This window comes from Rhinichthys klamathensis, unplaced genomic scaffold, assembly GCF_029890125.1.
Source record: "Rhinichthys klamathensis goyatoka isolate OS25496 unplaced genomic scaffold, OSU_Roscu_1.1 h1tg000277l_1, whole genome shotgun sequence".
Taxonomy (NCBI): domain Eukaryota; kingdom Metazoa; phylum Chordata; class Actinopteri; order Cypriniformes; family Leuciscidae; genus Rhinichthys; species Rhinichthys klamathensis.
This window is the reverse complement of record NW_026606796.1, coordinates 53,110-69,716: the sequence shown is the minus strand read 5'-3', so window position 1 is coordinate 69,716 and position 16,607 is coordinate 53,110. Positions and strand designations below refer to the sequence as shown.

Here is a 16,607-nt window from a genome sequence, read left to right as displayed (position 1 = left end):
TAAGCAAAGCCAGTCGACATGATCTGTGCACTATTTTTAGGTTGATCTTTATAGATGACTATCTGAAGTGCAATGTGAGCTACATCATCTTCATCAAACAAGCCTAACAGATTGCTTGATTTAGGCCAAACTGAATTTTGACCTTGTTTTAATTTCATGTGCTCATGGTTTTTGAAAGGCTGCTATAATTATATTATATATAAGTCAGTATAAGAGAAAGTTACCATTAGTTTCCTTTCCAACATATCTCTTAGTTTCTTTTCATTTTCCTGTAATAGCTTTTTGTTTCCAGTTTATATAGATTACCATTCAGGATCAAGCTAATGTGCTGTATTGGCAAAATGCAGGCTGGACAAAGGTGAGTCCACCAGAGGCAACACTGTAACAATTGAGGCAACAATTGTAATACTGAGCGGTCAGTCATTCACCCACTGTGTGGATGCTTGCCCTGTATCACACTTCACCCAAACATCCTGGACAATAACAAGAAGTGTTTGAATCCCATGAAATAGTAGCCTGGATGCCAGCCAAACTTAGCCCTGCCCACAACATTTGAGGTATGGAATTTCGGTCTGGACTTGATCCTTTGTGGAGTAACTATGCTCAAACCAGAGCTGTTCGGACCAATCAAATTGCCAGGGTTGGCTTTATACAATGATGGACAGATGATCAACAGTAACATAATCATCCACGTCACCAAAGAGCGCTTGGGTTGAATTAGTTTACAACAAAGGTGGCTGCCGCTGGAGAATTGAGATGTGTAGATTCCGCCATCACGTCTGTTATAGAAGATAAGTCTATCCAATTGAGTGCAGAGGCCTTTTCTTTCCTGGTTCGGTTGAAACACGCCCCATAATCATAGCCCAATGGAGCAGTATCAGACTCACATTCTGAGTCTGACTAGAATCTGAGTATGACCACGTCAGGCTAATGAAATAGTGCTTCCACTCTAAAATCCCCTTTGTCATTAAGTGTCTTGCAGCTGTTAATGGAGTCACTTTCTCAAATTGTGAATAGATCTTGCTTGCTCAGTGTGAGGGTAAATATAGCTCAGTGTTTTAGATTGAATCGTAAGTCAAATGCAGTAGAATAACTTTTACACGTTTAGAATGATGCTAATATATTCTTGATCTTTAGGTAAACAGTTGTTCAGTGGAGAAAATACGGGCTAGATGATACCACGACTTTAAATAAATGAACAGACCTAAATTGTTTAGTAGTCCTATCCTAGTGTCCTTGCCTCCACATCAAACTGGCACTAAAAACAGCTTTCCTGTTGCACAACAGCTAAACGAACAAGTGGTGGGAGGCAACACACCGACTACAGGAAGACGAGGGCTGTGAGGACCGGCACGTTCAGGAAGTGATCGGCAGATATCAGTGGACTCCTATTCAGGTGGCAGGAAACTGGGCTTGAGTTAGCTGACAAAGAGGCCCTCTCTAATTGGACTTTGCCAAGTGTCAACATTTTATTATGGCTGACTGTAGTACTGACCCTATTTACCTTCAGCGCACAAGTCTTTGTTTTTGTAATATTGCATTGGCTGTTCTGCAGATCTTTATGTAACTCCCTTCCCGTCCTTTTCTGAATGCCTGAGGCCAGCCTTTGAGCGAGGCTGAGTGAACCTTGTCCAGTGGTGGTTTCTAAGCCGTTGGGATAGGTATTAATCCTGCCTTGGTGGATATATTTGCTTTGGAACTGTGCTATTAAAGATGCATGAAAACCTGGTGAATATTTTAAATGTTGACTCACCTACAGTTGCCTTTTTTGTCTCTCTTCTGGGCCGCTGAGTGTGTGCCCGCACAAAGAATCATCCCTCTCGCCAGCATTCAGCCTGAGGGGTGTCCTCCCCGGCACAGGATGTGGTGCACCGTGATTACTGTTTTTAACCGTTCTTAAAATCTCACTGTCTGATTATAGAGAACACAGAGTGGAGAAATAGCTTGTTAATAGGCTACGATTTAACTTGCAGCAAGAATGCTTGGTTTTTAGCGTTTGCATTAGGTTGGCTGTCGTCACATAGACCTACATTTTGTTGTGAGGAAAATGAGGAATGATTCACAGACTGAAAGAAATGATTAATACAAAGGGTATAAAAATCAATTACGACTTGTTTTCACTTTGCTGTGTGGTGCACAGATTAATATCATTTATGAATTTAGGTTTTATTTACAGAGTTTGGATATGTTCAGACTAGCACCCGAAAAAGTTTTTAATATGTCATATGAAAGTGAGAGTCAGAATCTTTGTAATTCTGTGATGATTTTTGCATGGATAAGGGAACACAAAGTATTAAAGTATATTTTATAAAATTAAAAACAGAAATAATGTATAATCCATCTAAAGTGTGTTCTAATTGGTCTGTTGTGTGATGATTAAAATGAATACTTTTATTCAGCAAGAATGTATTTTTATTCAAAAATTAACAGTAAAGACTTTATATTGTTACAAGAAAATTCAAATAAATGCTATTTTCTTTAACTTTTTATTCATCAAAGAATTATGGGAAAAAGCATCATGATTTCCACAAAAATATTAAGCAGCACAACTGTTTTCAACATTGATAATAAGAAATGTTTCTTATCCTAAAATAATAATAATAAAAACTAATTTTAAATGGCAATATATTTAACAGTTTTTACTGTATTTTTGATCAAATAAATGCAGTCTTGGTGAGCTTATGAGACTTCACAATCTTACCGATTCAGAACTTTTAAAAAGTGTATGGCTATTAATAAGTAATAAGAAATAGTTATTGCTTTAAATAATTGCTTCAATAAGTGAATTTATTTGCGCCAAGAAATGAAAAGAATTTGTTGACATTGTCCAAAATCCCACTTTGCTTAGGCTGATTCCGAACTTTTGATGGGCATTATGTTGACCTCATCGACAGCTAAATTAAGCCAACAATATTGTTTCTAGAAACCTTCTTGTATTAATCATAATTCTGATGTGATGTGATGTAACACCTTATTTGGATCTAATATCCGCTGTAATGGAAAATTGGCAAAATTAACTTTTTAGCTTACCAGTAAAGGTAGATGATAAATGTACAGTACCTGTCAGCTCGATTGTTGATACAGGAAGTTATAAAAAGTCTAGCTAGAAACACATTTGTAACGTGAGGAAGAGACAGATTTAATTACATTAAACATTAAAAGAAATGAACGGATAAACATACAGACAGGCAAACGGACACTCAATGACATTCTCTAGTGCGCTGTTGTCAGGGACATGAATGAGAATTAATGAGCTGATTCAATTACTGTGCAGAATTACAAAAATGCAACATGATAGAATGATAGCGAGCATCTCCAGTTTATCAGTAGAGAATATCAGTTAATGAACCTGCATGTCTTTTACATTTTATTCTGAATGTACTAATCACCATCTATACAAGAATATTTCTTTAGTTGCAGTTCCATTTGGCATGGAAATGACAAGTTTTACTTTTAAGTATCATAGTAATGCTAAGATATCTTGTGAATATTAATGTGTGTTGGCTTCCTTTACTCCAAGATTCTAGTGCAACACCAGCTCAGTTCTCTTAAAGATGAGCAGGACAGAAGCTCTCGGCAATGTCACTTAGATTGATGGCCTTGTAGAATTCAGCCAGAGAAGTTCAGCCAGCAATAACGTGTTCAATTAAGAGTGTGTCTGTGGAATATTGAGGTCATTGTTTAGAACGATGCATCCCTTTAAGTCGGCATCTACAAACAATAGGCCTTGTCTGGGCAAACAATGCCGCCAGCTTGATGCGGTTAATGTGGTCCGCGACACAGACAGGCCCTGAGTGTTCCATGATGATGCAATATGGATCCAAGCGCTATCACTCCATGGACCGATGGCCCTGTTGCAGTCCGGAGGGAGAGGCAACTGATTGGTTAGGCCTGTGTCATGAGCACATTTACAGCAGTGAATCATTGTGGATCTGCTCCCACACAAGCCTGTGTCCATATGGCCATAAGTAACCACAGAAACCATATTCATCGTTGTGCATACTTGTACTGAAACAGCACTTCTCCGCAACGCCTCTGGCTTCTTTTCTTACGCATCGCATTGTTCTGTTAGTCCCACGGGATCGATTTGATGTGAACGGCAACTCTGATCTTATTTTTCAGGTTGACCGAGCCGTCCGGGTACCTAACAGATGGCCCCATCAACTACAAGTACAAAACAAAGTGCACCTGGCTGATTGAGGGCTAGTAAGTGTTATTCTGTCATCCTCTCTCTTTCTCACCAGAGTTCGACTCGGTTTTGTTGTGCCCACACTTCCCTCTTGCATAACCCCTTATTTAAATAGACTTCAGCAGCCCTTACAAGGGTGTTTTCTTCTGTGTTGGGTTACCAGAAAAGGCTTGGACGAGCACATTCCGCCTTACACCCTTCAGACTTGGCAGAAATGAGTCTGCTGTAATGTGTTCTCATAATGGATTATGCAGCCAAAAACACATTCTTAAGCATTATGTCATCACCTTTGTTTTGCAGCCCAAACGCAGTCCTGAGGTTACGGTTTAACCATTTTGCGACCGAATGTAGCTGGGACCACATGTACGTCTATGATGGAGACTCTATTTATGCTCCCTTAGTTGCTGTCTTAAGGTGAGTGTGTTTTCTAAAACTGAAAACTGGGTTTTCAGACTTTTTGGTGCCAAGTACCCCCTTCCTAAAATATAATGGCAGCTATGTATGTTCATGCATAAAGACCTATTTATACTGTGTGAGAGAAATATTGAATGTGTTATTATAAAGACAGCATGTTGTTTTTAACAATTACTATAAATAATTAGATTTTATATTGTCACTAAACTAATGCCAATGGCAATGATCAAAATATGTTTATTTTGTATTAATTTGACAGAATTTCTGTTTTTTTTTTATACACTATTAATGTTAGATCTACACTATACTGTTCAATTGTATGACTTTTTTTTAGCAAGCATGTATTAAATTGATCAAAAGTGACAGTAATGACCGTTATAATGCTACAAAAAGATTACATTTTAAGATTAAAATCAATACTGTTCTTTTGAATTGAATTGTTCTTTATTTGGCATTGTTATAAATAACAACAAAATAATATCAGAGAATCCTACAATATAAGTGCAAACCTTGTACCAGACAACAGAGACAAAAAATATTGTCCATATGAAAAAAAAAAAACAAAAAAAAAAACTTTCTATTTATCAATTAATCCTGAAATCTCGGTTTTCTCAAAATATTAGTCAACACAACTGTTTTCAACATTGATAATAATAAGAAATGTTTCTTGAGCACCAAATCAGCATATTAGAATGATTTCCGAAGGATCATGTGACACTGAAGACTGGAGTAATGCTGAAAGTTCTGCTTTCCCATAACAGGAATAAATTACCTTTTAAAAAGATATCATTAAAATTCAAAATAAGTTTATTTTTTATCTAAATATATCGCAGTATTGACAGTATTACTATCACTTTTTTTTTTTTGCAGCCTAGACTACTTTCAAAAACATATAAATCTTACCCAAACTTTTGAACGGTAGTGCATAAAACTGACAATAAAAATATATTAGAATTTATTTGTAAAACACTTTTCATGATAAATTTCAAAGCACTAGGTATGTTAAGAAGTTATTGCATAAAACATATCTAATAAATATATTAAGTCAACATGTTAACTTTGAAAGCCCTAAAAATTTATTTTGTAAAGTCTTTTCCTTTCCACATGTTTGGTGGACCTCATAGCACTCCTTTGCACCTCTTTTGGAAGTTGAAAACCTCATTCCTAGAGTCACACAGGAAAATTTCACTTTACTGCATAACAAATGGAATAAGTTACTGCTTTTAAGGAAGATTGAGGGAACATTTCCTAACCAGCTTCTATTTTTTTGTAATTGTCTCACAGTGGACTCATTGTCCCCGAACTGAAAGGGAACGAGACCGTCCCTGAAGTGGAGACCAACTCAGGCTACGCACTCCTGCACTTTTTTAGCGACGCTGCCTACAACCTGACGGGATTTGAAATCTTCTACTCGTGAGTATTCAGCCACGCTGGGACAACAGAGTTAATGAAAGCCTGCTGATTTGGTCTAGTGTTAATATCTAAACACGTAATCTCACAGAGGTCTTAATTTTATCACCTCTCTGCCTGTTTTATTCTCAGTGTAATCACAGATTAGTCCTGTTCAATATACCCTCCCCCATTTCAGGTTTCCCTTCGTACATCTGTGTACCAACTTACCCCTTGCACAACCTTCTTTCTTCATCTCTCCCTCGACAGAATCAACTCATGTCCAAATAACTGCTCTAGCCACGGGAAGTGCTCCTCGGGGAACTCAATAGCGAGCCGTGTGTATTGTGAATGCGATAAGTACTGGAAGGGTGAGGCCTGTGACATCCCGTACTGCAGGAACAACTGTGGCAGCCCCGATCACGGCTACTGTGACCTCACAGGGGAAAAGCTGTGCGTGTGCAATGACAGCTGGCAAGGTACTACTCACTTCCACTCTCATTTCCACTCCTCTCCTGTATTCTACAGGATGCTGTGAAAATCCGAGACCTTTCCAGTTTCATGTTCCCAACAGAGCATTGTGTCTCAGGCAGTTTTTGTTGTTATGTGTGTTGTCTCCCCCTGGTGTTGATTTTTTAATAGTGCATCTGTCACCTCTGCATCACTGCAGCATCCTCATCAGGCTTTTGCCACAATGTCACAAAATGTCAAAGCGTGATAGACAGGGTTCCCGCGGGGTCTTAAAAAGCCTTAAAAGCATTGAATTTATGAATTCGGAAATAATACCTTAAAAAGTCTTTAAAAAGTCTTAAAATTTGATGTCTGGGTCTTAAAAATTGTGCTGTATGTCAGTGTATTTCATTGACGAATATAATGACGAAAACATTTCTTCAACGACATTCTTCACTGACGAAAACGAGACGCTAGTAAATAAAACCTAGTTTTGAATGACAAAAACTATGACGAAAATCATTGACTCAACGAATAAAAACTAGATGAAAATGTTAGATCGTGTCGATCTGGGAAGCGATCCAGTCAGAACTGATGTCCTGCGTGTGTGCTAGATGCACACATTTGTACTGTAACGTGCTGATCTACCTCGTGGTCTCATAAAATGTAAAAATGTAAACCAACCCGAAGCGTGCAGCCGTGCACATAGACACCATACAGCGCGCGAGTTCTGAACTGATGAGCTCTCTTTCGTGTCTGAATGGACACATACACACAACATTATGTCTAAATGTCCGGTTTGGACAGTATTCATGTTAACTATGTCGGTTATGTTAAACAGTTGTATCGGGTATGCATCAGTGCAATCGTATCCGCATGTCATTGGACATGTCTTAAAGTCCAAAGTCCCATTGGCCGATGTCTTAAAGTGACAGTGGCAATAAACATAATGCGGTCTGTGTCATTAATTTTGATCAAGCAACAAAATAAAAAGAGAAAAGCATTCACTGTTTGTTAATAGCTTTAATACGGATTAATTATATTTAATTCATACAAATAATTGTCTACTTGAAAGAATAAAGGATGATGTATGTAAGTTGTTATAAAGAATGCATATCTATCATTAATTGAAAAGAAGACTGTTTTACTTTAGGAAAAGTGGTTTTATTTATTTTAAGATATTTTTTTAAGTCACAGTAGTTAAATCTGTATCTGTATTGCATGTTCAAACTTAAAAATCATACATATTAATAGGTTAATAAATGTTTTCTCCGGGAGTGTATGGGTTTGGAAATTTTAGAGAAATTCTTAATTAACGCATTACAATTTACCTAAAACCATTATAGTTTAGTCGACTAAATCTACTGTAGATTTAGTTTACAGTAGATTTAGAAAATCAAAAAACTAAAATCAAAAATCACTAAAATCTTATTGTATTTCGTCAACTAAAACTAGACTAAAACTAAAACAAGTCTAAAACAACTAAAAGTTTCATTTGTCAACCACGATTATTATGATTTTCGATGTTTATTGTTCAGGGGTCTCTCAGTTCCCCATATTCCCAGCATGGAATAAGTAGCTAGCTAATGTTAAAACACAACTTAACATTGTTCGGCAAACTTTCTTGTGGCCTACTGAAATGTTTTTATTTTTCACACCTGCTTGGCTTATCATCTTTTACCCATTCCACATTTGAAAAATAAATGAACACAAGTTGAAGGAATTTGTTTTTCTTTGCTGGTAGGGACGTGAAATAGGTATTAATTTTTTATATAAATGGTCTTAAAAAGGTCTTAAAAAGACTTGAATTTAACTTGAAGAAACCTGTAGGAACCCTGGATAGAGCATTGACATCAGGATGCCTTAAGGTTAATTTAATGAGTCTTTCTAGCCAACTTATCACTAAGCCTCATGTGAGGAGACACATGAGATGTGAATGTTCATAGTAATGACCATGAGAAGCTGCCAGACCTGCTCTGTTTAGGTCATCATTCATAAGATCAAATATAATGAAATGGATGTTACCTATCAGGAGTTCCCAAACATTTTGGTCAACTGAACCCCTTAAGGCCAATTCACACTGCACCGACAGACACCAACCAATGCAGACAATCACCAGATTACAGTTCGTCACTTCTCAGACATTCTATAACCTCACCGATTCGGCATGTTCTACCGGCGAAAACAAGCTTCGTACGGTTAGAACGAGGCTTGCCCTCCTGTTTGTTCATGTGACGTTCGGCATAAAGCCTATACTCATTTTTATTTCTTAAATTCTTCTCTTTAAAAGCTTTTATTTTGGCAGAATGATGGTGAAATGCTGTAAACTCCTATCCACAGAAATGTTGGAAATTATGGGAATGTGTAAATAACGTGAACCTAGCACACATTTTATTGCACGTTAAACTCTGCACATACAGAGATTGAATTCGTGAGAAGCAGCATTTACTGTGAACCGAGCCGCTCTGATGTTGAAAACACTGTGAACGGCATGCGACACGACACAGTGCTGCTCTTCAATCTGAAAAACACGCAACATGCTGTATTCTTATTTAATTAAATGCTGCCTTTGATTTGAAAATCATGCTAAGCTATATAGCGATTTCAGTTTTATTTTTAATAATTGTCCACCTATATTTATTTAAATTTTATATTTATTTAAGCTTCTCAACCCCCTGCAGTTCCCTCGTGAACCCCCAGAGGTCTGTGAAGCCCTATTTTGGGAAACTCCGCCTTAGATTATTGTACAAGCGATTTATCTGTCTCTCTTTTTCTCAGGTCCAGACTGCTCGCTAACAGTGCCCTCCACGGAGTCTTACTGGATCATGCCCACAGTCAAGCCTTTTGGAGCATCGCTTGGAAGAGCATCCCATAAGACGGTTGTGCAGGAAAAGGTCATGTGGGTCGTCGGTGGCTACACGTTTAACTACAGCAACTTTCAGATGATTCTAAAGTAAGTGGTAGTTCAGAACGCTGTGTAGGCCTACAGCATAACCCAGTTCATGTTATGCACAAGGCTTATTCGTATATGCGCTTCCATACAATGACAATAATCCAAAAATAAAACCGCAGTAATTATAATAATACTAATGATAAATCAATGTGATCCTGTGGTAGGAGTAGAGTTTGATTAATCTGTCAGTTTGAGGATAAAAGCTGTGAATCTGAGTATTCTCAGAGGGAATTCTTTGTATAGGGAGCATTAGCGACATTGTGGATATGGATATGATATTTCAGTCAAAACTCGGACTGTGACTTCTTGTACTAACTACTTGAATAATGGGTAATTTGTGTAATTCTGAAGCCATCACAGTCTGGATTTTTTTTTTTTTTTACTTTAGATATGTAAATGAACTTGTGTTAGGATGTTAACTTTTTTTTTTTTGTGGCTTTTCAGTTATAATCTGGAAAGTGGCATCTGGAATACTGTACCCATCAGTAGCGGACCCCTGCCGAGATATGGACACTCCTTGGCACTATATCGGGTAACATAAGTGTTAACAATATTTTGTCTAAATGGCTGTAATCCATTGATTCTGAAAAATCAGCTTTTTCATCACAGGAATAAATAACATTTTAAATTGAATTCAAATAGAAAACATTAATTTTAAATTGTAATATTATTTAACAATATTACAGTTTTTAATATATATTTTTAATCACATAAATTCAGCCTTGTTGAACATCAGAGAGTTCTTTCAAAAACATTTTTAAAAAATACTAGGGCCGGGACTCGATTAAAAAAAATAATATAATTAATTCGAGGCTTTGTAATTAATTAATCGAAATTAATCGCATTTTAATCGCATAAATATTTGACCTGAGAACTGTGAGAAGTAATTTTTTTCACATGGATTTTTAGTATACCATTGAATAATGACTGCATACATAAGCTTAAGCAACAAAATATTGTTTATTTTTATTCAACCAAGTCCAGCAGACCAGTGCAATTTTTGCCATTAAGTGTAGCAATAGCATATTGCAACAAAATAGCATATTGCTACACTACACTAATAGCACTACACTAATAGCCATAATAGCCATTAAGTGTAGCAATAGCATATTGCAACAAAATAGCATATTGCTACACTACACTAATAGCAATAGCGAATTCCTTGTTGCATAGCTTGCACACAACCATGCTCTTATCGACGCGTCCATCCGTTCGTTTTTTGTAACAACATTTCCCAGCCACCGGCCAACCAAAGCGTTCTCGTCAGCTTCTTCGTCATGAACGCTAGTTGGTGCGCCAGTATAATCGGTCCGCCGAAACTCATCCAGTGAGAAACGTTCCGCGGTGCAAAAATAAGTGCGATTAAAAATAATTTGTGTAATTAATTAACGCGTTAAAGTGTGTAATTAATTAATCTTAATTAACGCGTTAAAGTCCCGGCCCTAAAAAATACCTTTGAACGGGAGTGTAAATGCTCTTGTTAAGTCTCTGACCACCAGTATAAAGAAAATATACAAAACCGAATGAAACATAATTCAAGATATTGATCACATGCATTAACACATTAATTTTTGCAGCCCTAGCTGAAAGAAAAATATGGGAACTTTAGAATATTTACCAGTAGATTAAAACTTTCTTGTAACTTATTAAATCTTTTTCTTTCAGGATGACATCTATATGTTTGGAGGGAAGTTGGAGATGGGTGCCAGTAACGTAACAGATGAGCTGTGGGTGTTCAACATACCCGTCATGACGTGGTCGCAGAAGTTCCCCAGTGTGCCAGCCCATGGGCAGGTCTACGCTGTGGAAGGCCACTCCGCCCATATGGTCGAGCTGGATAACGGCGATGTGGTGATGGTGGTCATCTTCGGCTACTCCTCCATCTACAGCTACATCAGCAATGTTCAGGAGTACAACATCAGTGAGTGACTGACTATGGTGTATTTGTTTAGGATTGAAAGGTTCTGCAAGTACCCAAAAATTCTGGGTTGTACACAGTGTTATTATAGTGTTTAGTAATATTTTGAAATGGGTTTTATTTTTTACTGTTTCCATTTTAATTTTAGTTTGTTTAATTTGATGCACATTTGTCATTTTTATTAGTTTTTTATTATTTCAGTTTTACTAATTTTAGTACTTCACTTTAAACTTTTTTTATTTCAGTTAGTTGCCATGGCCTAATTTTCAGTTTTTTTTTAGTTTTTAATTTAATTAATTTTCAATTAACTTAGTTTTAGTTAACAATAACAACACAGATTGTACATTGTTGTTTTTTTAAAGACAATATAGGCAACTTTTGAGAGCAACAGTAAAACAAGTAGGTCTGCAGGGGTTGAAACGGATTCGATTTTTTTATTTTACACAAGTGGTCCAGTAGATGAAGCTGTGGTTCTTTGCAAAGACCCATGAACAAATAATGTATCCAGAGACTCAGTGTCTCTCAGTCTGAAGCATTTGAATAATCTGTACCTTTTTTTAATCATGTTAAACTCTTTGATCAGGGCATAATCTTTATGTTCTCAAGTGATCTTACAAGTGTTGTGAACTCGTACCACAAACCATATTCTATTGGGATGAGGTTACTCATTGTTATTCCACTCATTGTACCGAAACATGCTCACTGTCAAATTTCCACAGACTGGTTATGGAGAGGCAAAACGTGTTTAACGTTTAAAGAAAATCCTTGACTTAAAGGTGCACTTTTAAAGTAAGTTATTTTGTTTCTGTGCACAGGGACGAACACTTGGCTGGTGCCAGAGACTAGAGGAGCAATCGCTCAGGGTGGTTATGGCCATAGCAGTGTGTACGACAGCGGTAGCAAGAGCGTGTACGTCCACGGAGGCTACAAATCTCTCCCAGCAAACAAATATGGCCTGGTGGATGATCTTTACCGCTATGAGGTTCAGACCCGCACCTGGTAAGAGTGCACATACATATTCAAGGGAAAAAAATTGTAGAGGAACAGGCTATAGTTCAGTTAGTTTCAGTTTTGGTGCATCAGTTTGATGTTGTTTGTTGTGTGTCACAGGACGATTCTTAGGGAAAGCGGTTACCCACGTTACCTGCATTCGTCTGTGCTGCTGGGAGGAACTCTACTCATCTTTGGAGGAAATACCCATAATGACACGTCTCTTAGCAATGGAGCCAAGTGCTTCTCTGCTGACTTTCTCGCCTATGACATTGGTTTGTGCTGGTACTTTGCTACACCTTTGACATACACTGCTGTTGAAAAGTTGGAGGTCTGTAAGATTTTTAATGTTTTTGAAGGATATTTTCTTCTGCTCACCAAAAGGGATGGGTACCAAAACCTGGTATTAAATGAGCCCCGGGGCTAAATAATGAAAGACTGCAGTATCGATAAGCTCTGACGTTATCGGTTCTGCTGTCGGTACTGGAGAAATTAAGAAAATACACTTACTATTTATTATTATCGATACCCATCCCTACTCTAAAAGGATGCATTTATATGATCAAAAATACAGTAAAAGCTAATATTGTGAAATACTAGTATTACACTATATTTATTTATATATATTTCAATTAGTTTAAAAATGTAGTTTTAAAAAAATGAATTTTTATGAATTTTCAGCAGCCAATATTGCAGTCTTCAGTTATCATTATCATCAATGTTGAAAACAGTTGTGCTACTTAATATTTTTGTGGATTTTTTTTAGGATTCTTCGATGAATAGAAAGTTAAAAAGAACAACTTCTATTTGAAATATTATTTTTTTTGTAATTATGTAAAAGTCTTTTACTGTCACTTTTTATCAAATTAATATATCCTTGCTGAAGTATTAATGTCTTAAAAAAAAAGTACTGACCCCAAATTTTTTAACGGTAGTGTACAGTTGTCAGCATTCCCACATGGAAAGCCAAAGAAATATCAGATAATTGAAAAATTGTGTTGTCCAGGAAACATTTTATTATAATTAATAAAGTCCATGGAGAATCCCTTCGGGAAAATACATTTTAGTTTTGTTTCTATGTTCAAAAATATGAATTTATTGCATAGTGATTTATGAGCAAATCATTCCTAAACTGGTTCTACTTAATGATATGGTTAACCGGTTCACACCACAGCAGTCCGAATCAAACCATTTTTTTTTTTAAAGTCTTGCCGTAATCACAAATTAATTGAAAAGGGCATGAAATAAGTCATTTACAATAATTTAATAAATTTTCCATGTGCCTTTTTTCTTACAGCGTGTGACGAGTGGAAGGTCCTTCCCAAACCAAACTTGCACAGAGACGTGAATCGCTTTGGACATACAGCAGTAACCAGTAATGGGTGAGACCCCCCCCCCCCCACACACACACACTCTCGCAAAAGGTTGTTGTCTACTCAACTGTCTTTATCTTCTTCTCTTTCTAGATCCATGTATGTGTTTGGGGGGTTCTCTAGCGTCCTTCTGAATGACGTACTGATCTACAGGCCGCCCAGCTGTGAGGCTTTCCTGGGTCAGGAGCGTTGTGAGGCTGCAGGCCCTGGCGTGCGCTGCGTTTGGAAAGGGGGCCGCTGCGTGTCCTGGGAGCCCAGCTTCACTAACAGTGCTACACCTGCTCCATTCTGCCCTGCCAAAGCTGGTAGGTACCTGGAAGAGGCTTAGAAGCTGCCACCCTCAGCTAAAACATTTTCTACCATGCCCAAGCCAAGAAATCAGTCTTGTGTGTATTGATCTAAGCCCTTGGGTTTGTCTGCTACATCGTGCACTGGCTGTGTTAATGAGAGAGTAATGGCGGGGGCACAAGCTGTCTGAAGCAGACGCAGAGGACAGTTTCCCACAGCCCTCCTCAGCTCTGCAGGACTGCCAGTCTGTTTGATCTTTTGCCACATGTCAGAACACAGCCAACCACACAAAACCAGCCAGAATTTAGTCTTTGAGAGTGAGTGTGTGGACCTCAAGCTAATGCAGTATTTGGCTTTGTTTTCTTTGATTTGAAATTCAAACCTGAGGTCTTGAGAGGTGCATGCTGGGATATTCCCTGGCAGTGCTGGCCTTGTTTGTGTTGCGTGTGTGTCAGTGTTTTCTTCACCCCTGTCTGCCGCTGCTGAATCTCAAGTGCCATGGGAAAAATGTGAACCTGCAGTCTAAATTAAATCGAATGCGATAAAGACTGTGTACTATGAATTTGAAATAACGCCAAGATGCTGGAAGCACTCATGTTGTCAGATTTCTCAATGATTTATGTTTATGATCCAGTTCTTTTAAATAATCAGTCAAAAAGACTTGATAAATCAGTCACTGAAATAAAAGTAAGTGTAAGTGTTGTATCTACTTAAGGTTGGTGAAACTTAAATCAGTGACATTAAATAAATAAAAAAAACTTATTAAATAAATTAAACTTAAACTTAGTGTTGTAATAAATGTTTGGTATTTTTTAAAGGATATACTTGTTTTATTTGTATTTTTTTAAAATATTTTTTAAAAATCAACAAACTATATATTAAATAATAAAAACATTCAAAATAGGCTCTATGCACGATCGCTTCTGTGTTTTGTCTCAGCCCGCCCAGTTACATACATCCGGTGCTGCGTCGCAAGCCGTTTTTGCATTAGGTGGAGATAAGTAAGGGTTAATTCCCGACGAGGTGTCCATTGTCAGGTTTTAATGGACGACGGCGAGGTGTGAACCGGCCAACGCGCAGCGGAGGACGGTTGCCTCCGCCGAAGTCCATTAAAACTTGACAATGGACACCTCGGAGGGCATTAACCTGCTTATACCATGGTCACTTGCCAAATAAAACATTTTCAAAACATTAGTTTATATTTTAATTAGGCTAAATCTAGTTTTTACAAATAATAACTTGCCTGACGGTTTATTTAGCAACCGGAGATATTTATAGTCCGCTCAGCTTGTAGAACCCTTCAGGTTCAAAAATGCATTTTTTTTTTCCATGAAACACAAAGGTAGGCATAGTTATTTTTTTATTACACATAAAACAATTAAATCAAACAACAATCAAACAAAAAAAAACAATTAGTTCTGCGCTCCAGCGATTTGCGCATTTATAGAGGGCAATAAATTAATCAGATCAAAGAGAGGGTCATTTGCCTACATGCTCCCGGTGTTATCTCTGTGTCGTTTCTCCGTTTTATTTACATTTTTTCTTTCTTCAGCAGCATCCCAGTCGTCAAAGTTGTCATATTCTCCATAAATGTTAAAAGAAATAACGAAGTCGCTCATTGTTGTATTAGTAGGCTATGTAATATCTAACTAACGTTAGATGTTTGTTTTGATAGAGCAAATTGTAAACGGATACTTTGACTGCCTGTTGCTATGGTTACTCACAGCTGTTGTAGGCAGCGCATTTATTTATTATTTTCGAATGGTAAACAGTCAGTTTCACCAGAACTACTTTACTAGGTGTCCTCTATCACTTTTTAACGGACACCATGCAGCCAATCAGAATCGAGTATTCACCCATACCATGGTGTTACATGACCCACCGTTAACTAAACAAAACACGACTCAGGTTCATTAAATAGAAAAATCATCAAGGTTTATTTTTGGCTTACACAAAAAGTATATCACACACAAAAGGATGCTTTCATCACAAACTACCCGAACAGAAGGAGCCTCTAAACCACCCAGCAAAATAAGAATCAAACACAATAAAAAAAACCACAAGGTAAATTCATCAAACAAAACCTTGTGAATCACTCAGTTAATCCAAAATAAATTACATGCAAAAGTAGCTCCTCTGTTCAAACACTAAGCCAGTAGCATCCTCGTGCTGCAGTAATAAATAGTGGGGGAACAAACAATATACAAACAAACAAAAAGAAAAGAAAACTAGTCTGCCCCAAAGGCCTTTCCCATTTCTTTTGGGCCCGATTACCAGCTCAATCACCCAGGCGGACTAGACAATATACCCAAACCAAATAAACAAACAAAAAAAACCCAAACAAATTCAATTACAACAAGAGCAACAAATGGGCTCCATAGAGCTGAAAATACAAACATTAAAACCACTTTATTATTCATATTAAAACAATCACCCCATATTAAAACAATTTAATAATTCGAATCAACTCATACCTGTCTCAAAGATCCAAAGAAATCCACAGGCGAACCTCTCGCATATGAACACCACAAGTGTCGATCGATTTCCGCCGGCCAGAAACAAACGCACCTACTATTCTCGTTCCTACCACTGAGCTTTATACTAGGCTAACCACACCCCCTTGATTCACAACTTTACTCCCTT

At 37.4% G+C, this 16,607-nt stretch overlaps 1 protein-coding gene across 1 annotated transcript in view; it reads left to right on the top strand.

The window, feature by feature from the left end:
- The window catches only part of atrnl1b (attractin-like 1b), a 76,786-nt gene that overhangs the window by 7,406 nt on the left and 52,773 nt on the right, over positions 1 to 16,607 (top strand). Inside the window, exons 2-12 of the mRNA XM_056268780.1 lie at positions 4,123 to 4,206; positions 4,490 to 4,603; positions 5,888 to 6,016; positions 6,263 to 6,471; positions 9,221 to 9,395; positions 9,840 to 9,927; positions 11,061 to 11,316; positions 12,129 to 12,312; positions 12,424 to 12,578; positions 13,601 to 13,685; positions 13,770 to 13,981. Coding sequence (XP_056124755.1) covers positions 4,123 to 4,206; positions 4,490 to 4,603; positions 5,888 to 6,016; positions 6,263 to 6,471; positions 9,221 to 9,395; positions 9,840 to 9,927; positions 11,061 to 11,316; positions 12,129 to 12,312; positions 12,424 to 12,578; positions 13,601 to 13,685; positions 13,770 to 13,981 — 1,691 coding nt within the window. The remainder of the gene's footprint in view (positions 1 to 4,122; positions 4,207 to 4,489; positions 4,604 to 5,887; positions 6,017 to 6,262; positions 6,472 to 9,220; positions 9,396 to 9,839; positions 9,928 to 11,060; positions 11,317 to 12,128; positions 12,313 to 12,423; positions 12,579 to 13,600; positions 13,686 to 13,769; positions 13,982 to 16,607) is intronic.